The sequence below is a fragment of the Euleptes europaea genome, chromosome 9 (genome assembly GCF_029931775.1).
Source record: "Euleptes europaea isolate rEulEur1 chromosome 9, rEulEur1.hap1, whole genome shotgun sequence".
NCBI lineage: Eukaryota > Metazoa > Chordata > Lepidosauria > Squamata > Sphaerodactylidae > Euleptes > Euleptes europaea.
Genome location: NC_079320.1, coordinates 42,070,716 through 42,093,178, shown reverse-complemented (window position 1 = coordinate 42,093,178; position 22,463 = coordinate 42,070,716). Strand labels below are relative to the sequence as shown.

Here is a 22,463-nt window from a genome sequence, read left to right as displayed (position 1 = left end):
CAAATATCTATCCAAAGACACTAATGAGAGTCATTATCAGCAACAGAGTCAAAGCTCTGGAATTACTCAGTAGAGATAACAAGGCACAAGCTCAAGATTCTGTGCCATCTCTCCCCATTCAGTGATACCATCTTTGCACTGTGCCCAGAACAACAGAGCTTTTCGGTCTAGACATGGCAGCAAAATAAACATTGCAATACAAAAACAAATAATACATGTGCCTCATCTGCTGCCCCAAGGGACTCTTTTTTATTTTGGAGCACTTATTGATGTAAAGCCCTAACAAACAAGATTCACCCATATATGAGGAATAGACAAGTGTGTCTGAAAAAGTGCCAGGTGTACTTAGTAAACTTATGGAACTATGTGCACATTTCTGTCTTGCCCTTTCATACTTTCAGATTTTCCTATGCTTTCTCCATCTTCTTCAGCTCCTTTCAAATGTTGGGTTTTAATTGTCAACATTAACAAGGATATTGACTCAGCCCTAGTTCAGATTTTTAAAGCAAAGTTGCATTTCAGATTAGACCATCTGCTTTACTAATATTTTGTGTGTCAGGGTCAAGTTTCCTTGAAGTTCAACCGTTGACCTCCTCTTTAAAGAGAAGAAAAACTAGTACTTCAAAAGGTGGTCATTCCACCTGTACTCAAAACCACAGCATTTTTTCAGTAACTAAAGGCAGTCCAAGAAGCACAGTGGGTGTGTAAAAATGTTTTTTGAGACTTCTACAATCATTTCTCAATTGAAAAAGAGCAAGGTTTTAAAAATGCTGAGGGGAAGTGCGATAAAGAGGTGGTTAATGATGTCTGATAAAGAGAGTTAAGTCACAAGAATTCAGCAGATGTGTTATAGTTTTAAAAATATCTCCATTTATGAAATATTTAAAAACAGAAAGGAGAGCCTCAGAATTATTCATTATTATTCTTAATATTAATGGCATTTGACAGGGTTTAAACACACATGAACACTGAGTCAGACCACTGGCCTCTTAGTATTGTCTACTCTGACAGGCAGCTTGGCGGCATCTCAGGGAGAGAATCCAAGAAACCCTGTCTAGGTTAATCTACATTTTAACTTGAAAAATCCATATGGTTTTCAATTCCTGTGGAGACTTTTTCCCCCCACTCTGAGTCTCAAAGAATTCCCATTAGCAAAGCTTTTATTGTTGTCATTTTTTATCAAAAATGCAGAATATTCCTCTTACAGTAGATATTTGCGGTTTAAACTTTCTAACCATTCTAGAACTATGGAAACTTACATATTTAGGCATTTCCTTGAATTTAATTGTGTTTACGACCATATGGTTTGCAGTGATACATATTACATACGTATTAATATTACATACTATTATTACTCATGTAAAACTAGTATAATGTGCTACTCTTCAGTTTAGTTTAATAGTTTACATAGACCAACCAACCATTAAGTGATCATGTGGTGTCTCTTTTTCAATTACATATTTGCAGCTGAAAGTTACAAGGAATCCCATACAGTAAAGATTAAAGAAGAGCCGATGGAAGTTGATATTCATGATTCCCAAGCCTCTCCTTCACCCAGCCAAAACATCAGTTATAGCACTTTACTCAGGCAAGAGATATCTGAACATATACAAAAGATACCAGAAGGCCGAGTACTCCCTGAGAGAAATCTCTTCAGCCAAGATATATCAGTGAAGATGGCTTCGGAGCTCCTTTTTCAATTGTCAGGTAAATAAAGCAGATGGAATCACACAGTGCACTTTTCTGGCTTTAATATTCTGAATCCATATGTGCTAATCTGTTGCTGAAATCCTAACAGCATATTATGATGGGATCATAAATTCAGTCAGATCACACTGTTAGAAATTTACAATGCAGTCCTAAATAAAGCTGATGCCCTTCTGAGCCCATTGACTTCAAGATGGCATGACAAAAACGCTTGCCAGTTAGAAACCGACTTGGGGCGCTATCCAACGCACTAATTTGAGAGGAAGTCTCATTACGATCAGGCTGTAAGTTTATATTGGATCTGTGCTGTAGGCCAAAATGATGGTCATGCCCACTTCTGCGTGGTGCCAATTCATTCTGTGCCTCCCTGTTCTGTTTTTTTTAAAGTTTGGCAGCATACTTTTGTCTCTTCTTGCCCTGCTGAACCTATGGGTCCCAGTGGAAAGAATTAAAGTCCTTTTCTCTGTTCCGTTAGACATTGGTACAAAGAAGTCATGGCTGGATTGAAACATTTCAAGTGAATGTGGAAAGTTAAAATTTCCCTTCTGTGTTCTAGAAAAAATAATGAAATTATTTCTGCCAGCAGCTATACTCATCCTGAAAGAGAGAGAAAAAATAGGGGAGTTTCATTCTTAATATTTTTCTAAGCCATCACCTTTGAAAAGCATATTCATACATTATCTAGAAACAAGAAAATGAAGCATGGTTTTTCCTCTTTCTTTCACCATTTCTATTGTAATGTAAGAAATGAGTGTTGCGCATCTTACTTGCAACACGAAATGAGTCACAGATGACATATTGTGCTGCTAGTTTGTGCTGCTCTAGATAACGTATGAATAGCATCAATTTGTTCTAACTCCCTAGATACTTTCTACTGTGTAATTACCCACTTCTAGTCGCACACAAGAGAACTCATAATATCACAGGGTAACGCATAGAAGTTGCCATCCAAGCTAAAAAAGAAATACAGAAAATGCAATTTTGGATCATGTTGAAAATTACTGCTGATAGAAAGATTTCTATCAGTAGTGCACAACTGTCTTCTCATTCCCACTGCAGCTCAAAATGGCCCCCCATTCTGGTCCTGTGGGATGGAGGGGATCCCCAGGAACAGCAGAGGGGGTCAAACAAAGGTCTGAAGCAGGAAAGAGCATCAGCTAAAATTGGCTCTCCCCTTCCGCTAGTTAGGTGGAATCCAACCCAAAGTAAGAACATTTTTCAGCAAGGAAAGTACTGGTATATTTTTTATAATTAAAATTAGACGTTGGAAGGAATGTTTTAATACTAAGCTGCTAAATCCGTACAAAAGAAATGTCCCCCTTTTAAGATAGTCACAAGTAAATGTGGAAACTTTGGTTGGTTTGAGTTTTTTAAAAACAATTTTTTTTCTGCAGAAAAGGTAAGCAAAGAGCACAATCACTCTAAAGATAACACCATCACAGCTACAACTAGGTAAGTAATATTTATGATATAGCATGCGATAACATGATAGTATATCTGTGCATTGGTGTATTATGAAATTTACTTTAAAATTCCGCTGAGTCTCTGTTGTTGGGATCTGTGATTGTCTGGGCGGAAGGGGCTTTTTGTAGGAAAGCACCGTTTCCTACAGAAGAGCACTTGGCAGGGACTTGTGGTAGGGATGCCTCAGCTGCCCCCAAAACTTTAGAACCCCCTCCCCAAGGAGGTATGATTAGTCCCATACCCATAGGCCTTCTGGCCCAACTCGAAAACATGCTTGTCCCGGAGGGGGAGAGGGTGTTAAATTTTCAATATTGTAATTAGCTATCTGATTTTTAATATGCTATTGAATTTTCTTGGTTTTATCTGTATGTTGCTTTGAGCATTCTATGAATGGAGAGGCAACATAAAAATGCAATAAACATTGGAAAATCATTTAGCCGTGTCAGTCCAGTCAAAATTAAGTACTTTTAAGTCTCATAGTTTCCGAGGAAACAATTAAGAACATACTTTAATCATTCCTTCTGAAATCAATATGATTGATATATTTTGGTCTGACATATGATTAAAAATCCATGTTAATCAATAAGCTTAAACTGTAAGGGAAACTAAGAAAAATGGTAACATTGGAATTTATATATTCATGAGGTGATTATAAACTATAGGATTGTAATTAGGGTTGCAATGTCCCAGAATCCCAAACCTTGAGAGTCATAGGGTGGGGGCTGGTGATTCATTGGGAACCATTTGGAACCATATTTGAATTGCAGTATTATAGTTCTTTCACACATGGTTTAAAATTCAGATTCAAGCAACCAAGCCGGGCCACATATTAATAGAAGATCATTGGAATATCAGTCTCCAAACAATATGGTTTAGGTTAAAATCCCTCCCTGATTCTCAGATATAGCATACAGATAAACCTAAGCTATGTATAGTATACCTGGAACAATCCTCTTTTGTTTCTTGCCCTATTTTATTCAGATTCCATCTTGAACTGTTTTTCAAATATTGTTCCCACCACTTCACATTATCAGTTGGACTGGAGTCACACATCCTTTATCATACAGGTGCCAAATTATTTGGCTGTTGGGTTCATCATGAAGTGAGGCATTTTGGCCTTAGTACAAATTAATTCAGTGAATAAAGTGGCATAAACTAGCACACAGGGTTCTCCATTCCTAGATCTAGAGCTCTGAGTCATTCCTGTCATTGTTTAAAATGGCTTCCCTGATTAACTAATGGAGGCCGAACTAAAGATGAGCAGACAACGGAACAACTATGGCAGGATCTGTTAGCTTCCTCAAGGACAAATACAGTTTGCTGAGAATATGAACCTGTCACTAAGGTCCACACACTGGAAAAAAAACATTGCCCTCCTTATAGAAAACTATTCCAACAGGATGTGTCAGTCTTCATGCTGACATTTACTGTATCCACACCAGCTGAATTAACTTGGCCTGGGCCTGCTCCTGGCACATATGTTTGAAGTCTGAGCACTTTGCAATGTGGCACCCTATAAAATCTGATATACTATACCTTGTCCTGAAATTCCTCTGCAGAAATGCCACAGTGCTACAGGAACATGTATGTTGCCTTAAAACACATCTTTCAATACTACTTTTCTAAAGCTAGGCATAGTCCATGGAAGAAAATGTTTATTCATAAATTACAGAAGGAGCAATGTGGACGTTAGGCTACAAAATTATAAATGGTAGGTTTAGACGTTTTACAGCAAATTCCTGAGCTCTAAGGGCAAAAGCCCTTAGGAGGCCAGGAAGGCACTGCAACAGCATCCAGGCCACCCGTGCCGGCGTCCGGGCAACTTACACTGATGTTCGTGGCTCGAACACTGGTGGGAAGGCTCGGTTGCCGGCTGCTGCTGTGGCAGCACTGCCCTGGGACGCCGACAGGGCCTTCCTCCAGCGTTCAAACACCGTCAAAGCCTGCGTCAGCGTCCTAGGAGGAGTTGCCGGGGTGTTCCGGCGCTGGGCTGGGGAGGAGCCGCCGTTAGGCAGCCTCCTAAGCTCTTTTGGGCCGGGAATGCCCCCTTTTTGGGGGGGGGGCATTCCATGCAACCCTATGAAAGGTTGCCCGGATTTTTAACGGCGCGAGAAAGTTTCGGCGGGGCCAAAACCTCCTTTGGAAGCAGCGCAGCCACATTGCCTCCAATGGACCAGCACAGGCATTCCTCTCAGGAATGCACTGTCAATTATCACTTATCCCAGCATTTCTACAAAACCTCTTTTAGATTTTGCCACATAATTTGATACACAGATAATCAGGCCAGAATTCAGTAGCAGTGCTGCGAAATCCAATTTGCAAACATCTGTATTATTTTCACGTTGACGGAAAAATTAATTCAAAGGGATAACAAAGAAATCAGCTTTTATTCTAAATTCTAAAATATCTTGTCTGTACACTGCTGAGAATGAATTCATAATCAGAAGTATCAAACATATTTTACTATTCATCGCAACCTATAATTTCCTAGTTACTTTCTTGTCTTATTTCTTCTTTAGCCCTTTTTTTCCTGAAGATACATTTAGACAATCACCATTCACTTCTAACGCAAAAGACCTCCTATCTAATGAGACTGCTGTTCATGGGAGGACACCTATACCAGGTATGGAAGATAATTTCTTTATTAACAAGAAGCTTGAAATGTTGTGATTAAAAGGCCCCGTTGTGTTCATCAAGTGGAAACAGTGCAAATGCTGAAAGAAAAATAATAATCCTGTGTTTAATTTCCAAATGAAATCTATAAAAATCATGGCTTTTAGGGTTAAGAAAATCTTCAGCCTTTAAAAAATTAGTTTAAGGTACTTTCCAAACAAAATATGTAAAAGTCACATGACAAGAATGGAGCAAACTCTTCGCCTTTTTACATTTGTGTGAGTCAATGTAACTTTTCAGTAACTTGGGGATGGATTCTTCAGATAGGAGAAATAATAATAATTTCCACATTTTTCAGAAAAGTACTTCAAAGAAGTCTTTTCTGATCAACAGCAGTGCATGAACCTAGACAAATGCCCTGAGACGTCAACTAGAAATTCCTCAATTCATAATGGTTGGATGCAGCGAACCATGAGTGGAGTTCCATTGGGGAAATAGTTCTTCCCACATCCCCCCTAAGAATCTTCCCCCTCCCAAGCTGTTTCAGGGTGTTAGGGGACCCTTGGAATAGAATGAGACATACCATGGGAGGCTGCAGCTCAAGGGGAAATCCATAGAAATTGTGCAAGCATCTTCTAGTTGGGCAAGGGAATCTTTGGATCCAAGCCAATATTATGGAAGTAATATTCATTTATAACTGTTACTTTATCCCTCAGACTCAGCCTATACAAATCTAGTTGCAATTTTGTCATGATATGATAAAGATTGCTTTTAAAGCTGTGGTTAACACTCTAAAAACGTTTCTTCAGTTTCATCATGTTAAACTACTTTTCCTTAAATTATGCCAAGTACCCCAGATTACATACAAAACATTTTATATTTTCAGTTTTCCAGTTCTGTAAATGGCATTTAAAATTGTTGTGCTCCAACCCAAAAGGTTTTGGATATCTGAAAATATTTTCAAAAGCATCCAACAAATTGAAAAGAACTGAAATTAGAACTTTCTGGTTTTAATACTATTAACAGTATATCATCTGTATAGATGAGGATCTTACTATTGTTGTTGATGTGTAAAAATTTAATCTGTGTATGTCTTTAGTAGCCTGAATGGCTCTGGCCATAAACCACGAACATTTAAATCAAACAGTGGAGTAATAAGTGGCAGCTTTGGCAGATGTTTCAGCACAACTGAAATGTTTCTAAAGTTGACCACATTGTGGCTACATTAGAAAGGAGATGATCATACAACAATTTAATCCATATAATAAAATATGGCCCAGATCCATATTCTTCGAACACAAAAGCCAAGACAGTATCAAAGTCCTCCACATTTTAAAGCTAGCCTTGCTATACAGTTCTTTAGAATCCCTTGTGGCAGTTAAAATATTTATCAGCCTGTGCATGTTGTTGCAGCTCTGCCTACCTTTTCTAACATCAAGGAAGCAGGAAGCGATCACCATCTGTAATTTACCTAGCAACAAAATTGTGTGCTTATCAAATGTCTACTATAACTTGACATGAACTCCAACTGAAAATTCAGTATGAGAAATTCTAGATTCTCATATCTTTTGTGGGATTTCCATGGATCTTAGATCTTGATGTTAATGGAATTGCAATTCCAATGAAGAGGTTAGGACCATAAACAGAGCTGGTGCTTTTCTTGCTGTTCTAAACAACACCAGGCAGACAATCTGTGGGGTTTTTTTAAATGAATGGTGTCTTATTTATTCAGCTTCAAAAAAAATTTTTAAATGTGAAAACAAAACACTGGCTGTGTGGACACAGTTCTTTTCTGCCTGCGCATATCCTTTCTTTGGTTCATGTCCCTAATTTGAGGGGAAAGAATTCACAAATAAATTAGAATAGAAGTGAATTTAAATATTCAGCAGTAAAAAAGCAGTATATTCACAGTGATGCATTCAAGGTACTCCCTGCTCCTGAACTCAGAGCAGAAAATCAGAGTTGTAGAGAGCCCCACAAGCAGCACTGGCTGATATTCATAAAGTATGTTCCACTAGGGTGGCATGGTACAGTAGCAACAGTGAATGCTGCCCTGGTGTAGTGGTTAGACTTGGACCTGGGACAACTGGGATCAAATCCCACAGTAAGCCATGGAGATACAATATAGAAATGTTTTGTGTGGCTATTAAAATGGGGGTTCCTGTTTCTTCCCCTCCCTTCCCTGTTTTATATGTGTACAAATTTGGCATCAGTGGCATGTGTGAAGGTTAATATTGCTTTTAATTCATGTTCCTTGCAAAAGATGAAATTTAATATATGATATGTGAGCCCATCAAAAGACTCTAACAAAGGATTAATTGATATCATGGGAAGATCAAATTATAGTCATAAGACGAGGTCATAGCTTGATGTTAGTGGGAGTGCAAGAGCTCAGGTCTTTTGCCTGATGGTCATGTTTTTCCACTGTGATAAATTAGGGAAGAAGAATCTGCCTTGGGTACAAGAAATCTTGCCCTTGCTGCCAGTATACAAAACCAGCTCTCATCAGACTAAATGCTGTGCTGAGAATACATTGCATGCGACTCATCATATCACAAAGTGAACAAAATAGGCTCTCAAAACAGCTACTGTAAATAAGCACAATTGTTGAAGGAAGAAGGGCAAACATCAGGTTAGCAGGGAAGGAGATAGGAGACTTGTGATCTGTACTGAAGGACATAAAATATGTTGCTGGAAAGAGGTGTAAGATAAAGTGAAGTCAGAAGTTCCAAATGGATGAGGATCCATGCCATCTACCTTCCTCAGAGCAGGAGTGGAGGAGGACCTTAAAAGCAAGTTAAAGCCAAGCATCAACCAACATAATGTGCTGGAGCTTAAAGAATTGTCTACTGGGATAGTCTGCCAGGAATAACATCCCAGATTTTTAGCACTACCAACAGTGACCAGCTAGATGGTCAGAAAGTTTCACGGAAACAGTATAATGTATAATAATGCATGAGCTACACCATCTTCTAGTGGATCTAGTAGATTCCGTCGCCCCCCCAATTTATTTTTGGAAATCTTGACTAGTCACCCTTGATAGTGCCATCACTCATAATTTATCACATCCTATTTAAAAGAACTGAACGTTGAAACAAGTTGCATAGGTTGATTATTCACTGAGTGAAGGAATGTTTCCTTTTCTTTGTCTTAAACTTGCTCAGTGTCAGTAGATGAGGGTGGGTTTTTTTTAATTCCGAGAGAGTGAATGAGCTTTTCAATTACCTCTCTGCAAACCATTAGTGATTTTATGAACATCACTTAGGTCTGCCTTGAAGTAATCTTTTCCTGCTAAAAAGCCTCAACAGTTCTTCCTGTGATGCCCTCTAATCATTCTGCCTTTTCCTGTTGCATTTTAGCTTTCTAGAGCTGGGATAATGCAATGTCCCACATATGAGTATACTATGGATATTTAATGACATAGTAATGCGCTGTTTTATTTTGATCCCTTTCCATTCCTTACACTGAGTTTTGTTTTTGTTTTTTTACTGCCATAGCACACAGAACTCACATTTTCTGTAAACTATCTAGTAGAGCTGGCCCCTTTTAAAATAAATTACCGTGGAGCCGATATCAAGAGCCTAAGCACCCCTGAAAGCATTCCACACAACGGGGAGCATGGCTCATCGCTTGGAAACCTATATAGCAATCAATATGAAATATAGTTGATCTCATCCCAGTGACAGATCTGCTGCTGACAGCACCACAGCAGCTGACTCTTAGTTTCAGTGTGAAAAGAAAGGCAAGTAACTGCACGCAAACAGAGACTGAAGTACCCTTTTCACTCCATGAGACATCATCTTGAAGGCAGCGCTGAGGAAGCTGTCAGTGCCAATAGACATATAATGCCTAACATCCTGTGAGTGATCGCATACGTGCTTTTTTGCTCCTAGGACAGCTGCTGATCGGTGTAGTTGAGTCCTGCCAGCATTTCTTGCTTGGTGTGTGGATTGGCTTAAGTCCTCCGAGAGAGCTAAGAATAGGAACAGCAAGTTCACCTGAGCAGGAAATGAAAGGCAAAACCTGGCCAGGTAGATAGGACAGAATGCAGTGAAGGAGAATTACAGGGTGACTCTCAGTTGAGCTGATGTCTGTATTGCAGTTCAGTTGGTATCCAGGATCAGAGGAGGAGATGTGGCTCAGTGGTAGAGCATCTGCTTGGCATGCAGAAGGTCCCAGGTTCAATCCCTGGCATCTCCAGTTAAAGAGACTAGGCAAGTAGGTGATGTGAAAGACCTCTGCCTGAGACCCTGGACAGCCACTGCCGGTCTGTGTAGACAATACTGACTTTGATGGATCACGGGTCTGATTCAGTATAAGCCAGCTTCATGTGTTCGTGTGTTCAAGAACTGTAAAAGAAATTGCTTAAAAGAAGCTTTAAAACTTGCATCTGGCCCTCACTGTGACCAGGATATTTTTTTGATTGGGATTTTGGGTGGGTTTGGGTACTGTGTGGGTATATCCCACCTTTCTGTCAGCATTCATTAACTCAAGGGTGGCTTGTGAGACCAAGAAGGAGTAAGAGGAGCTAGGTAGGCCGGATGAGGACCTCTGGGAGGCAAATTTGAGTTTGCCGCTGCAAAATGACCAAGAAATACAGACCGTTGCTCAGTAATACAATATGTTTATAAACACTAGTCATTAAAAAATAAATTATAAAATTGTTTAGTGCTGCTGAGGAGAGATTCCTGCATTTTATGTTGGGGGGGGGGGCATAGTGAGAAAATGCTTTGCAGATGTGTCCCAGAAAGTGTAGTGAGGACAAAAATGAATCCCACTTCAAAAAGATTGAGAACCACTGCTTTATATGTCTGCGCCTGTTAGTAGTTCTTGCCTCTGTTTTCCCTCTCTGTGGGTTCTCATCTGTGCCTCTGTGCAAGGTCTGTCTCACTGAATATAAGCTCTTCTGTAATTTTTGTTGAGGCTACAGAGGTACAGAGATACAGCATAAAATCTATCCCTCAGAGTTTGTGTAAGGGCTTTCTTTAAAGATTTAAATGTGGGTCATTTGAAGGTAATTTAATGGAGTTATGTAACACCCAAAGTCTTGGTATTGGTGGAGTCCAAGTGCCACATGGAGGAAGATGTTGACCAAATAAAGGCTGGATGCTGATACTATGATTTTCAGATACCAGCGGGTAGCAGTGTTAGTCTGTTGCAACAGAAATAAAAAGCAGACTTGTGACACTTTGAAGACAAACTTTTGACAAAGGCTTTTGTGAACTAGAGCTCACTTCATCAGATGTTTTAGTTGTGTCCTCAGTTGGCAGATATATAAATTGTGTCCGTTTATTCTTTTTCTCAGAGACTAGTTTGTTAGTTCTAGGTAGACAGCAGAAGAACATTGTCTGCAATTCTATTCATAAATTAACTGTGATAGCAGTTTTTTAAAAATGCTATTGAGATAGGTTATCCGGGCTGTGTAACCGTGGTCTTGGTATTTTCTTTCCTGACGTTTCGCCCCCAGCTGTGGCAGGCGTCTTCAGAGGAGTAACACTGAAGGACAGTGTCTCTCCTTCAGTGTTACTCCTCTGAAGATGCCTGCCACAGCTGCGGGCGAAACATCAAGAAAGAAAATACCAAGACCACGGTTACACAGCCCGGATAACCTACAAGAACCAATGAACTCTGACCGTGAAAGCCTTCGACAGCTATTGAGATAGTTTGCACAGATCACGTTATGCTAGAAATCCATTGACAGCTACTCAGATCTCCATGCTTCCAGCTACTCTCTGATGCTGCAAGACTTGCAGTAAAGAAATAACAGCACCACGAGACCACCAAATATATAGAAGATCCTAAATAACAATTTTATAATGCAGTCCCAAAATATCAGTGCACAACTCTATAAAAAGTCTACTAAGGTTAACATTATAGATGCCATTCAAAACCACATAGATTACGCCATGAATTCTTCGTGTATATAATCAGTCTAATTCAAGTCCAGTGTGCATGAAAAGACACTGGTTGAAACGATCGTGATTGAAAATGGACGATAGAATTGAAGGTGAACGTCACAAGTTGAAGACGACACCCCGGTGTTCAGTCGTTTCGCATAGCTTCCTGATTAGTTGGAGGCATATTACAATATACTTATTACATATCAACTATAATGTAAAGTCTTTAAATTCAGTCTCTTGGCCCAGCCTCCCAGTTAATGTTAGAACATGTGATTCAGAGTTCATATGCCATCGTTTTTGTACCTATAAGTAATCCAATCCATAATTCTTTTGAGAAAATAATAGATCTCTTGTGTTCTGAAGCAGCTGTGAAAATCTCTGCAGGCAAAAAACAACAAACCCACAGACAAAACACAGCAACCCTGGGACCACGAAGCAATCTGTAATGAAAGAACATAAAAGTATTAAATAGAGTGAAGAGCCAGTGTCAGGAGTTTTAAACTGAAATGGAGTAAGGAAGAAAATATTAAAAGTATTACTTTGAAAAACAAAGGTCAGCAGTACCAGCACAACAGACTTCTAATAGATAGGAAACCTGTGAAATAAGATTGAATTGTTAACGGCTGCCTGAAATGAATGTGGAGATTTGAAAAGTCAGAAGGATGACTATCAGTTTCTCATCGGATACTGCAACCCAAGCATATTGGTAATTTCTGCTGAGTTCTTTGGTACCTTGCTGAAGGAGAAAAGAATCATATGTTAGTGTTAGACCAACAGCCTGTTTGGATGTGCTGTGTGCCAGAAAGGATGGGGCCTATCAGCACACACCCCCCCAAAAAAAACTCAGTCCTTTGATGGTGCTTCACTATATACTACCTGACAGTAATATTGCAAACAGATGCTGCAGTTCAAATATTTTGTATTATGGTTCCACATAATTATTTGATAAACTTTTATAACTTATCATTCATATCTTGAGAATGTGCAGATGGAAGAAGTATGTATGTTAGAAAAATCCAGAAAGGGTATCTCTACCTATATGCAAACCAAATCCAGAGTGATGGAACCTTTACAAGATGCCCTTCAACCCAGAACAGAAGGAGCCGTCACAGTGAGTACACAAGGCTCCGTTTACAGCGCATTCCTGAAAGGAATGCCTGCGCCGGGCTTAGGAGGCACCCCAGTGGTGTTGCCTCCTAAGGAGGTTTCGGCACTGCCGAAACCTCTACCCAGCGCAAAAAAACCATGCAACCCTCAAAAAGCTGGCTTATCTCAAGAAAATAAAAAAGGCATTCCCTAGCTGAAATGGCACCACAACGCCCCAGGATCACCTCCCGGGGCGCCGGAACGCCTCCCGGCTTGCTGCCGCAGCCTGTGCCTTCCGGGCGCCAGTGGTGTGGGCCCCTGTGCCGGCAGAGGCCAGCGGAGGCCTCCTAAGGCCTTTCGGCCCAATTTCAGGAACGGGCTGTTAGACTACATATGGAAAGAAAGAAATGTCAGCAGCATTTTAATTATAGCCCTAGAGAAATCCAGATGTGATTCAATCTTCTAAACAATTCTAGAAATCCTATCAGGAAAAGAGCACCTTTATTAGAGATGGCAGACAGATCTTCGTAATCTAAAGGAGGGAGCATTTACAGGTTCCTGGATGTGGTCAAAAGCAAGGAAAATGTAGAAATGTGTTTATTAGTGTTAATGTTCATGTCCTACTTGTTCTTCAAACTCCAGGCAGCATAAAATAAAATATGAAGACTTGCACAGACAGGTCAAAGGCTATGTGTCTAAGAATGTCCAAATAGAAGTGCATGAGTAGATTTTATAACAAAAAAACAACAACAAAACAAATGTGAGACTGCATTTGAGACCAGGCAATCCATTAATACAGTTGCGTACACACCAGCATATACTGCTAGAAGGAACAGGAACAAGTCTTTCATGTATACAGCTGTTCTCCTATAATAACAGTGTTGCTGGTATGTCAGACAGAATCTGCCTATTCTACAGATTAGTTCTCACCATGGGAACATAACATATTCTCTAGGTAAGGTTATGTTTCCAGGTCATTTTCACTGCTAGAACAATAAATTTTTTAGATTTGAAATAGGAGATGGCTTTCCTTGATGTCAGGCCGTTTTTAGAACTTTTTAGAAACCAATACTAGGAATCTGAGTTTCTCTTTTGAAGCATTAGCCTAATCTGTTTTTCTCTGGACTTGAAGAATGATTTGGGAGGAGATTACCCCTGAAGATACATGGGATGCCCCATGCCACTGAATAAACTCAGCCAGATCTTTGGGTTAGGAACCAAGTTGTGTCTTCCTGATAAAGCTGGGCTTTCATATTTGTCTCTTTAGAGATTAAACATGTCTAACTATGCCCTCTGCCCTCAGATAAATGCTGGAATATCAGAGCAGGTTAAAAAATGTAGCTGTCAATACATTCCATGTGCCTACAAGAACTTATGTAATTTTGATACTTGCATAACATTGAGTCAGAACCAAATTCATAGTGACCAAAGTAATTTTTACAAATGCTGTCTGATATAGACCTGATTCTAATATGGTTCAAGTGCAGTGTACTCTGGTATATCTCTCTCCTTACTATAGAGGGGAAACCCTACACTCAGGGATGTGTTGTGTTGCCGCACTGTGCATGCTCAGTCTGACAGTTCCCTCAGCCCTGAAAGTGCCTGATCCCCTGGCAAGCTGGGCATCAGGAGGACAAAAGGGGACACGAATGAAGGTCGTTTTCACACACAATGCCAAAAATATTCTTTGGGCTCCTCATACCTTCTGGTGAAATATAAAACCTATATTTGGCTTGATTGTACATTCAGTTCTAAAATGGTTCCCTTCTGCTGTCTATGCTACCTTAACAAATTTCACATGATCACATAAATGGCATGGGAGGGGCTTAAAGACATCTTTAGTATCATGTACGAAAGGCTTGAATATGGTACTACTCCCAGTGTGGTGTGGTTAAGAACAGTGGTTTGGAGCGGTGGAGTCTGATCTGGAGAACCAGCTTTGATTCCCCACTCCTCCACATGAGCGGCTGAGGCTAATCTGGTGAACTGGATTTGTTTCCCCACTCCTACACATGAAGCCAGCTGGGTAACCTTGGGCTAGTCACAGCTCTCCTAGAGCTCTCTCAGCCCCATCTACCTCACCGGGTGTCTGTTGTGGGGAGGGGAAGGGAAGGTGATTGTAAGCCAGTTTGAGACTCCCTTGTGGTAGAGAAAATCGGCATATAAAAACCAACTCTTCTTCCTCTTCTCCCCCCCTCCCCAGCACCACACAGGATGTTGGCACTGATCACAACAGGATGTTGTGTAGTCCCTTTAACTGGAGATGCCAGGGATTGAACCTGGGACCTTTTGCATCCCAAGCAGATGCTCTACCACTGAGCCACATTTTGTCATTGCCTTCCTCCACATCACGACCCTGGTATTCCTTGGTAGTCTTCCATCCAAAGACTGACCAGGACCAACCCTGCTTAGCTTCCAAGATCCGGCTAGCCTAGGCTGTCCAGACACATTAAGACTAGGGATCGTTGAAATCGGCTCTAATTATATAATCTAAAACTTGTGCAAACAGAAAACTTAAATTCGTTGACTGCAATGATTTAAGCACATTAACAGATTGCTTTATTGGCCACTCAAATCCTCTAGACTGAGAAGTGGTTGAATCCCAGTCCCCAACAGCTCTGTGCAGTGTCTGAGGATAGATTGTTAAAGGGGACTGGGCTACCCTGTCTGGTGATGTCTCTATGAATTAGAGAGAAGGGACCTTGTGTATGAAAGGGTCAGGGCTCTGTATATTTTTTAAAAGGGAAGACTGGTGGCAAACTGTGACCGCCTGACCTACCTGTAACCCTGAACCTTTGAGATAGAGATTGTGGAAAGTGGTAGGATGTGTGAATGAGTGAAAAAGATGTCACACCATTGTGCTTAAGATGACCTAAATCTGCACAGGACTGGGCCGTAATCACATGCCCAGCAGAATATGGACTTATGGCGTGGATAGGTGTTTGGCACCAACATGAGATTATTAACCCATATAGTGAGAATAAGTAGGATGTATCTAGAATGAATTATACCATCAATGGTGTCAAAAGCTCCATTCAAGCACATCAGGATTTCCTAACCGAAACATCGTCATTGCCTTCTTTTAAATCATTTCTGTAACCATAATTGCTTTAAAAAATTGCTTCCTTTTAAAGATGAAAGGGATGTGAATAATGTAGTATAGCCCAATCTCATCAGATCTCAGACACTAAGCAGGGTTGGTACTTGGATGGGAGACCACCAAGGAATACTTTGCAGAAGAAGGCACTGGCAAACCACCTCTGCTTAATCACTTGCCTTGAAAACCCTATGGGGTCACCATAAATTGGCTGAGACTTGACAGCACTTTACACACACATACAAAGACCCCTATGGGGTAGCCATAAGTCGGCAGTAACTTGTTGGCACTTTACACACACACACAAAGATGAAAACTGAGTTGCTCAGGACTGTATTGAATACAACAGCAAAGTTTTGTGATTCACAACATGCCCTTAACCAGACAGTTTTTCAGTTCCTGTGGTTATAAACTCTTGATCAAGGCAAGCAATTACTTAATTTTCTCTGCATCTTTAAAAAAAGATGTTCAAATTGAACAAGCATGGAGAAAAATTCTACCACATATCATTTTGTGCCTGACTTTGTCAAGAGGTCCTGTAGAGTTATGGGTGTAGTGCGTTATTGGTATAGATCTGTCAGCAAATTAAACATTTGCTTGTCAGTTGCCTTTCTTGGTGCTGAGCCAACCTGCTTCCCTTTAAAAAGTTTTTTACCACCCTGCTGTCACGTCTTATAAGTCAAACTGAGCTCTTGATACCTGGATAAGTGTTTTCCTTTGTTTCAGTTTTCTTTCCACTTTAGCATTGTGTCCAGAGAATTTCAGCTATTGTCAGGCTTAACCTTCCTTTATTTCTGAGTGCTGTTGCATAGTGCAATGAAATATACATTATTTTCAAACTCATTCATTATAGCTGAAGTTGAACAACCTGATTTCCCCCCTTTTAGGACCAAAGTGGCTAATTTTTGGTTTCCTTTTTATCATGGAAGAGAACTTGCGAAGTAGCTCACCTTATTATCGAAACTTCTGAATATCAGAAACTAGGATTCCTTTGAAACACCTGGTGTTTCATGTCCATTTTCAGATACAGAATTCTGATTTGCGATCAGCTGCAGGTTAAACCTAGTAGTAGCAATGTAGTTCTCTATGGAGGGAAATTTTGAGAACACTGCCAGCATGACATTTGCTATATATCTAGTGAGATGTTTGTAAGTGTGTATTTCATGTTTATTAGGCTAATGCCTCAAATCTTATGAAGACATTGGGTATAATTGACCCACCCCCAATAAAGCTACACCTTTAATTTTGTGCTCATGAAATAACTTATTGTCACAACAGTCTGTTGTTGTGGGATGTGAGGAAGATCTGGCTGCGACATCTGTCACCCAATTGATCGCCAGGGTTGATTCGGCTGATCTGGCTGGCTAGGCGGGTGTCCCCTCCCTCCCTCACCGCTCCATGTGCATCCTTCCTGAAGCTTTGCGCTCGGTGGAAGAGGACGACCATCCCAGATAGAAGGACTGTACCGTTCTTCGGTCAAGGGTATATGATAGCTGCGCTCCCCTGCTAGAACCTCCAAACAAGAACAAGTCTGTTTTTGTGCATCACCCTGAAGGCCGTCAGAAGGACCAGGTAGCCTTGTACTTTTATTTTGGGAACATGTAAGCGAATCTTAGGATCTTTCAATGGCAATAATAGGATGCATTTACAATACTGGAAAGCTGTTTGCTCTGCTGCAGCGGAAAGCAGCCCCCTTTAAGCTGAACTGCCCCAGGACAATAATTCTTCATGTTTATTTATATATTAAATTCCATTTGTGTTCTTCTTCCAAATGGTCTTGTTAATTGCTTTCTGGCAGCAGGGAGACAACTTGCAGGTTTTTGATTGTACGGCTTCTCTTGGAGTTAAGGCCTAGGGAAAGCTGACAAAGCTGTAGGGGAATTCGTGAAATAAATCGGTATATTTGTGGTATAAATCAGTATATTGCTTCTGTGAAACAATGAGGCAGTTAATAGTCAGTAATGCTGAGATGCAGTTTGCTGTTCTTCTGGCTCCACAGTTATTGTCCCATTGAGATAATGTGAACGATTCACGCTGTACCTTCCATTGTCGACATGTGCCTGCCAAAAGGCTTCAAATACAGCTGCATTACTTGCTGTTCACTTTATGAGGATTTCCTTAGCAATTGTAGAGAACCATCGTGTTTCCAAAGTGAGCATTCAACGCTTGCCTTTTTCTCATTTATCATTGTCCTGAAATGTACAGGACCTTTATGCAAACTAGAGTTTAAAAAACCAGGAGTATTGATGGAATCCTGATTAGATGAAATATTTGTGGTATTTTCACATCAAAACTGTCTTGAAATTGCCCCTTAATGAGGCTACGTCTTCATACAATGCAAAACTAATTTATTTGCTGCCACAAGATAAACTGATGGGTCCTACTTTAGGCAGTTTTAAAAGAGGATTAGACAAATACTGTACATGGAAGCTATGTCTATCCGCATTTATTAGCCATAATGGCTTAACAGACCTTCATGTTCAGAAGCAATAAACCCTTGAACACCATTTATTGGGTCACAAAGGCAGTTACTGCTGTCTTGCCTTGTGATGGGGTACAGGGGAGGCAGAGATGGTTTGCCACTGCCTTCCTCTGCATAGCAACCTGAGTCTTCCTTGATACTGTGACAAGCTCAGCCTAAGGGTTATTCAGGCTGCTTAATGAACTATAGTTATGTGCTTTTATCAGTCATTCTTTTCAGTACAATGAAAACTCATTTCCTGAAACCAGTGGCAGAGCTAGTTAATGCTACCACGCGGTGACTAGCATATACTGATCACAGTGTTGCTAACTCGGCACTCACACATAACCCGTATGCCCATAAATTGGGGAATTTTCCTGAAACCGCCTAACAGATTAATTTGAGTTATTTGGGCTGTCTATTTCTTACTGTTCTCTTGGAAGCAATTATCATGATTTCCCATAAGCAGAAAACATTCCAGAGTATTGTGTATTCTTTCTACACTTTGTTATTCTTTTTACACCCGTTAGAAAACAGAAAATTTGTCAGCTGGTATTATTGCTCTTTAGGTTCTCATAACAGAAGAAATAAGACTCAGTACAGATTGGAGAAAGCTGGTCCTGGAAAATCAGTTTGCTTGACATGTGATGGAAACAAACATGTTCAAAATAATACTTATTTTGGAGACATTGATTAACTGATTTTTTGTTTTCCAGCTTGCTTTTGCAGTAAGCAGTGGAGACTGTTCCTGCTTTAGCACATTCCATTTACTCATTTTGTCCCACGCCCTTTTATCTCAAAAATTCTGTAATTAAACACTTATCCTATGTGTAGTTTAGCATTTTTGTTGTTCCATATGATTGCCAACAGATAACCGGTGCACAGAGGCTTAATTGGAAAATATTCCTAGATTGTCGTGCATGAATACATGTAGATTGTCTAATAGTGTCATAAGAAAAGTTGGGTTACCATTGCAAAGTGTTGTTTAATTTACAGCTATCTTTTCCCATAATATACTTTTCATACAACCTGTTGCCAAAAACTGATGAGAATGTCCTTGTCTAATAATGAATATCCATTGATGCAATGGTAACAATAGAAGCTAACTGGGTGGCCACTGTAATTAATGTGAGGGTAAAGTGCCATCAAGTTGCAGTCGACTTACAGCACCCTCAGCAAGGGGTTTTCAAGGCAAGTGAGAAGCAGAGGTGGTTTGCCACTGCTTTCCTCTGCAGAGTCATCCTCGGTGGTCTCCCTTCCAATTACCGACCCTGCTTAGCTTCCGAGATCAGACAAGATCAGGCTATATCATGCCGCTTTCCTTCCCGGCCACTGTAATAATCATAACTAATGGGCCTCTGCAGTCTAATAATTTCCTATTGTATTGATGGGAAATTTTCCCAGAACAAAAGGAATAGCTGTGCATACTCCAAAGGATGGCGGGAGGAGTGTCTGGCTGTGACAGGTGATGTCACTGGCCCTAGCAAATAGGGTCCAATCATTCTTAATACTTCTATGCTTTCTAACCATTCCAACACAAGGTTTTGGACACATTAGATGATGCCATGCTTCTCCCATTAATCTGGTATAGGGAAGGCAAGGGACAGGAGTTGAAAATCACTTTGTACACCAAAAGCACATTGTAAATTCTCAAAAAGATTACTAGGTTCATATGTTTTTCAGGAGACTAATGTGTCTCATACAATGCATGACATTTCTTTGCTTTCATTTCATTGGAGTCCAGATACAGGAATCTTCTCATACAGAATGGAGAAAGACCTGCAAGAATAGTCCATCACTCTGACAAATAGGAGCATCTTTTTTTCCTTTCTTTCTTTTTTTACCATTTCTGGCTTTAGGAAGGCATAAATTTGAGTCAGCTGTTCAGTTAGGCTGTAAGGCAGAAAGACAGCATAGCTGGTGAAACAGCCTGAACTGTCAACCTACATTTACCATCTTTTGATGACTTTTGTTTCATAATGTTTTTCAGATGACCTCAGGTTTAGAAGTTTCATCCAGTGTTAATAACCATTTTCTTTTTAGAGCCTGCTCCACCTGTCCCCTCCAGGATGTTTAAGCTGCTCTGTAACAGCCTGGTTCTCACAATTTAAACAGTATAAAGTGATAAAAAAATCCAGAGAAGTTGTTTGTTAACAAAACAAAAATAAGGCAGCATCAAACTCTTGTAGTGAAGTTTCATTTTGGAATTCCGTAGGGATATTTTTGTATGTGCCTGCTAGTAGGGTGGACATTGGGCCCTTGAGATATTGCCTACCAGACTCTTAGGAAGCTCCGATTAATTTCAATGAGTCCAACACAAGGCAATTCAAAGCTACAGTCTGTATAGGAGATTATTTCTATGTTTAGGATGTTCTTTGTTTTCGCTTATAGTTAAACAACAAAAGTGTCCTTTCAAACTGTTTCTCAAGTAAGTACCCAATTTAAAGGGATTTCATAAGGGTGCGAAATTATCACTGTTTTAGGTGTACTAAATTAAATCCTAACCTTTATATGATGAATCCATTGAATGTATGAAACACATTTAAATAATTTGAGAGCCCTGTGCTTCATATTAAAAGTATTGGTTTGAGTGAGACCAAATTTAGTTTGATTTTTACCAGTACACAAGTGATCTGGAATAAAGAACTAATGCTGCATAAGAAACTAAGAAGGAATTAATACTGTAATACTCCTTAGTACTACCAGGGAGCCACAAAGCTGGTTTTGTAGAAAGTATTATTAGGTATTATTAGATATACAGAGCATTTTGGTTTTCAGTGATGTCAAATAGGACTTTTTGCACAAAATGTTTTTGTAATGGTAGTTGTACTCTAAAATCCAGTTATTCCTGTGCAAGCACAAGCTGCTCCCTCCATAGCATGGGAGGGAAATTCTGCACATGCAAGTTCTTTGTGTGCCACACTGTACATAACAGAGCTCTTAATGAGGACCCACAACTTAACCACTTCCCATGAATGGCAGAGACTGTGTGTGTGTTAAGTGCCGTCAAGTCGCAGCCGACTTATGGTGACCCCTTTTTTGGGGGGGTGTTCATGGCAAGAGACTAACAGAGGTGGTTTGCCAGTGCCTTCCTCAGGACAGCAACCCTGGTATTCCTTGGTGGTCTCCCATCCAAATATTAACCAGGGCTGACCCTGTTTAGCTTCTGAGATCTGACGAGATCAGGCTAGCCTGGGCCATCCAGGTCAGGGACTAGAGTGCTGTTTATACTTTTTATCTCTTACTGAACAGAAATCATCAGCTAAAATGTGTCTGTCTTAAGAAAATGAATTGCCTTGTACTTTGGAAATGACTGGAAATGCTCAAGAGCAACTGTGGAAAGACTTGTTGGCCAACAATTTGCAAGTATTCGCAAATTCACGTTTTCTCTTGGAAATTAGGACATGTTTCCACCCAATCAGATGAGGAATTGCAGAGAATGTGTCCAAGCATAGTTGACCAAGAGAGCAAATTACAAAATATTGGAAAAACAATTCCCAAAAGATTGTACATGAGCGGTAGGCATTTTTTAAAAAAAATTAAAGCAAGAATGGTATTGTGATCTAGATGGATGCAAAGTAAACTTAATTAAAATATAGTTTAACACTTCTGGGAAAATACAAAAATAGTTGTTTTCACTTTCTTATGGAGTTTCTACTTATCTAATTTTACATAAGAAATATTGTTCTGATGTTAGCTACTTTAATATAAGAGGACCAATTACTGATGCTGAGGGGAATTGTTAAGAGACATATTGACTTCTACTTGAGTCTGCTTGTTTGCTTTGTATCCAAATTAATCCAGTTCTGTAGTGGCCAAGCTTTAAGAACCAGAATATGCTTGACATTTTCTCATAATCATTACCATATTCCTCCTTTGAAGCACTGTTTTGATTAAGTACTCAGAAAGCTCGGCTAAAACATCTATTATTGCTTCAGAGTCAAATGTCCGTTGTCTTGAACTCAAGACTAGTAATTGAAAGAATGATTTGCAGTTGATTTCAGAGAAGTTAAAAGTATGATACATACTTCAACTGGTTCCCCTCCTTCTGCCTTTTAAACTTTACAGAAGGGCTAATTTAGCAGAAGCATGAGTAATCACACATTAAGGATAATTTATATTATTGTAAAACAAA

The 22,463-nt window shown here is 39.9% G+C and overlaps 1 protein-coding gene and 2 non-coding genes across 5 annotated transcripts in view; 2 read left to right on the top strand and 1 right to left on the bottom strand.

Annotated features, from left to right (window-relative positions):
* The window catches only part of ZNF827 (zinc finger protein 827), a 120,784-nt gene that overhangs the window by 80,217 nt on the left and 18,104 nt on the right, over nt 1–22,463 (top strand). For all 3 annotated transcript variants that reach the window (XM_056855486.1, XM_056855485.1, XM_056855484.1), the window contains exons 6-8: nt 1,468–1,707; nt 3,102–3,159; nt 5,691–5,794. In XM_056855486.1, the coding sequence (XP_056711464.1) occupies nt 1,468–1,707; nt 3,102–3,159; nt 5,691–5,794 (402 nt within the window). The remainder of the gene's footprint in view (nt 1–1,467; nt 1,708–3,101; nt 3,160–5,690; nt 5,795–22,463) is intronic.
* Nucleotides 9,913–9,984, top strand: TRNAA-GGC (transfer RNA alanine (anticodon GGC)). The gene has a single exon. It is a non-coding gene; the product is annotated as a tRNA-Ala (tRNA).
* TRNAP-GGG (transfer RNA proline (anticodon GGG)) lies at nt 15,029–15,102 on the bottom strand. The gene has a single exon. It is a non-coding gene; the product is annotated as a tRNA-Pro (tRNA).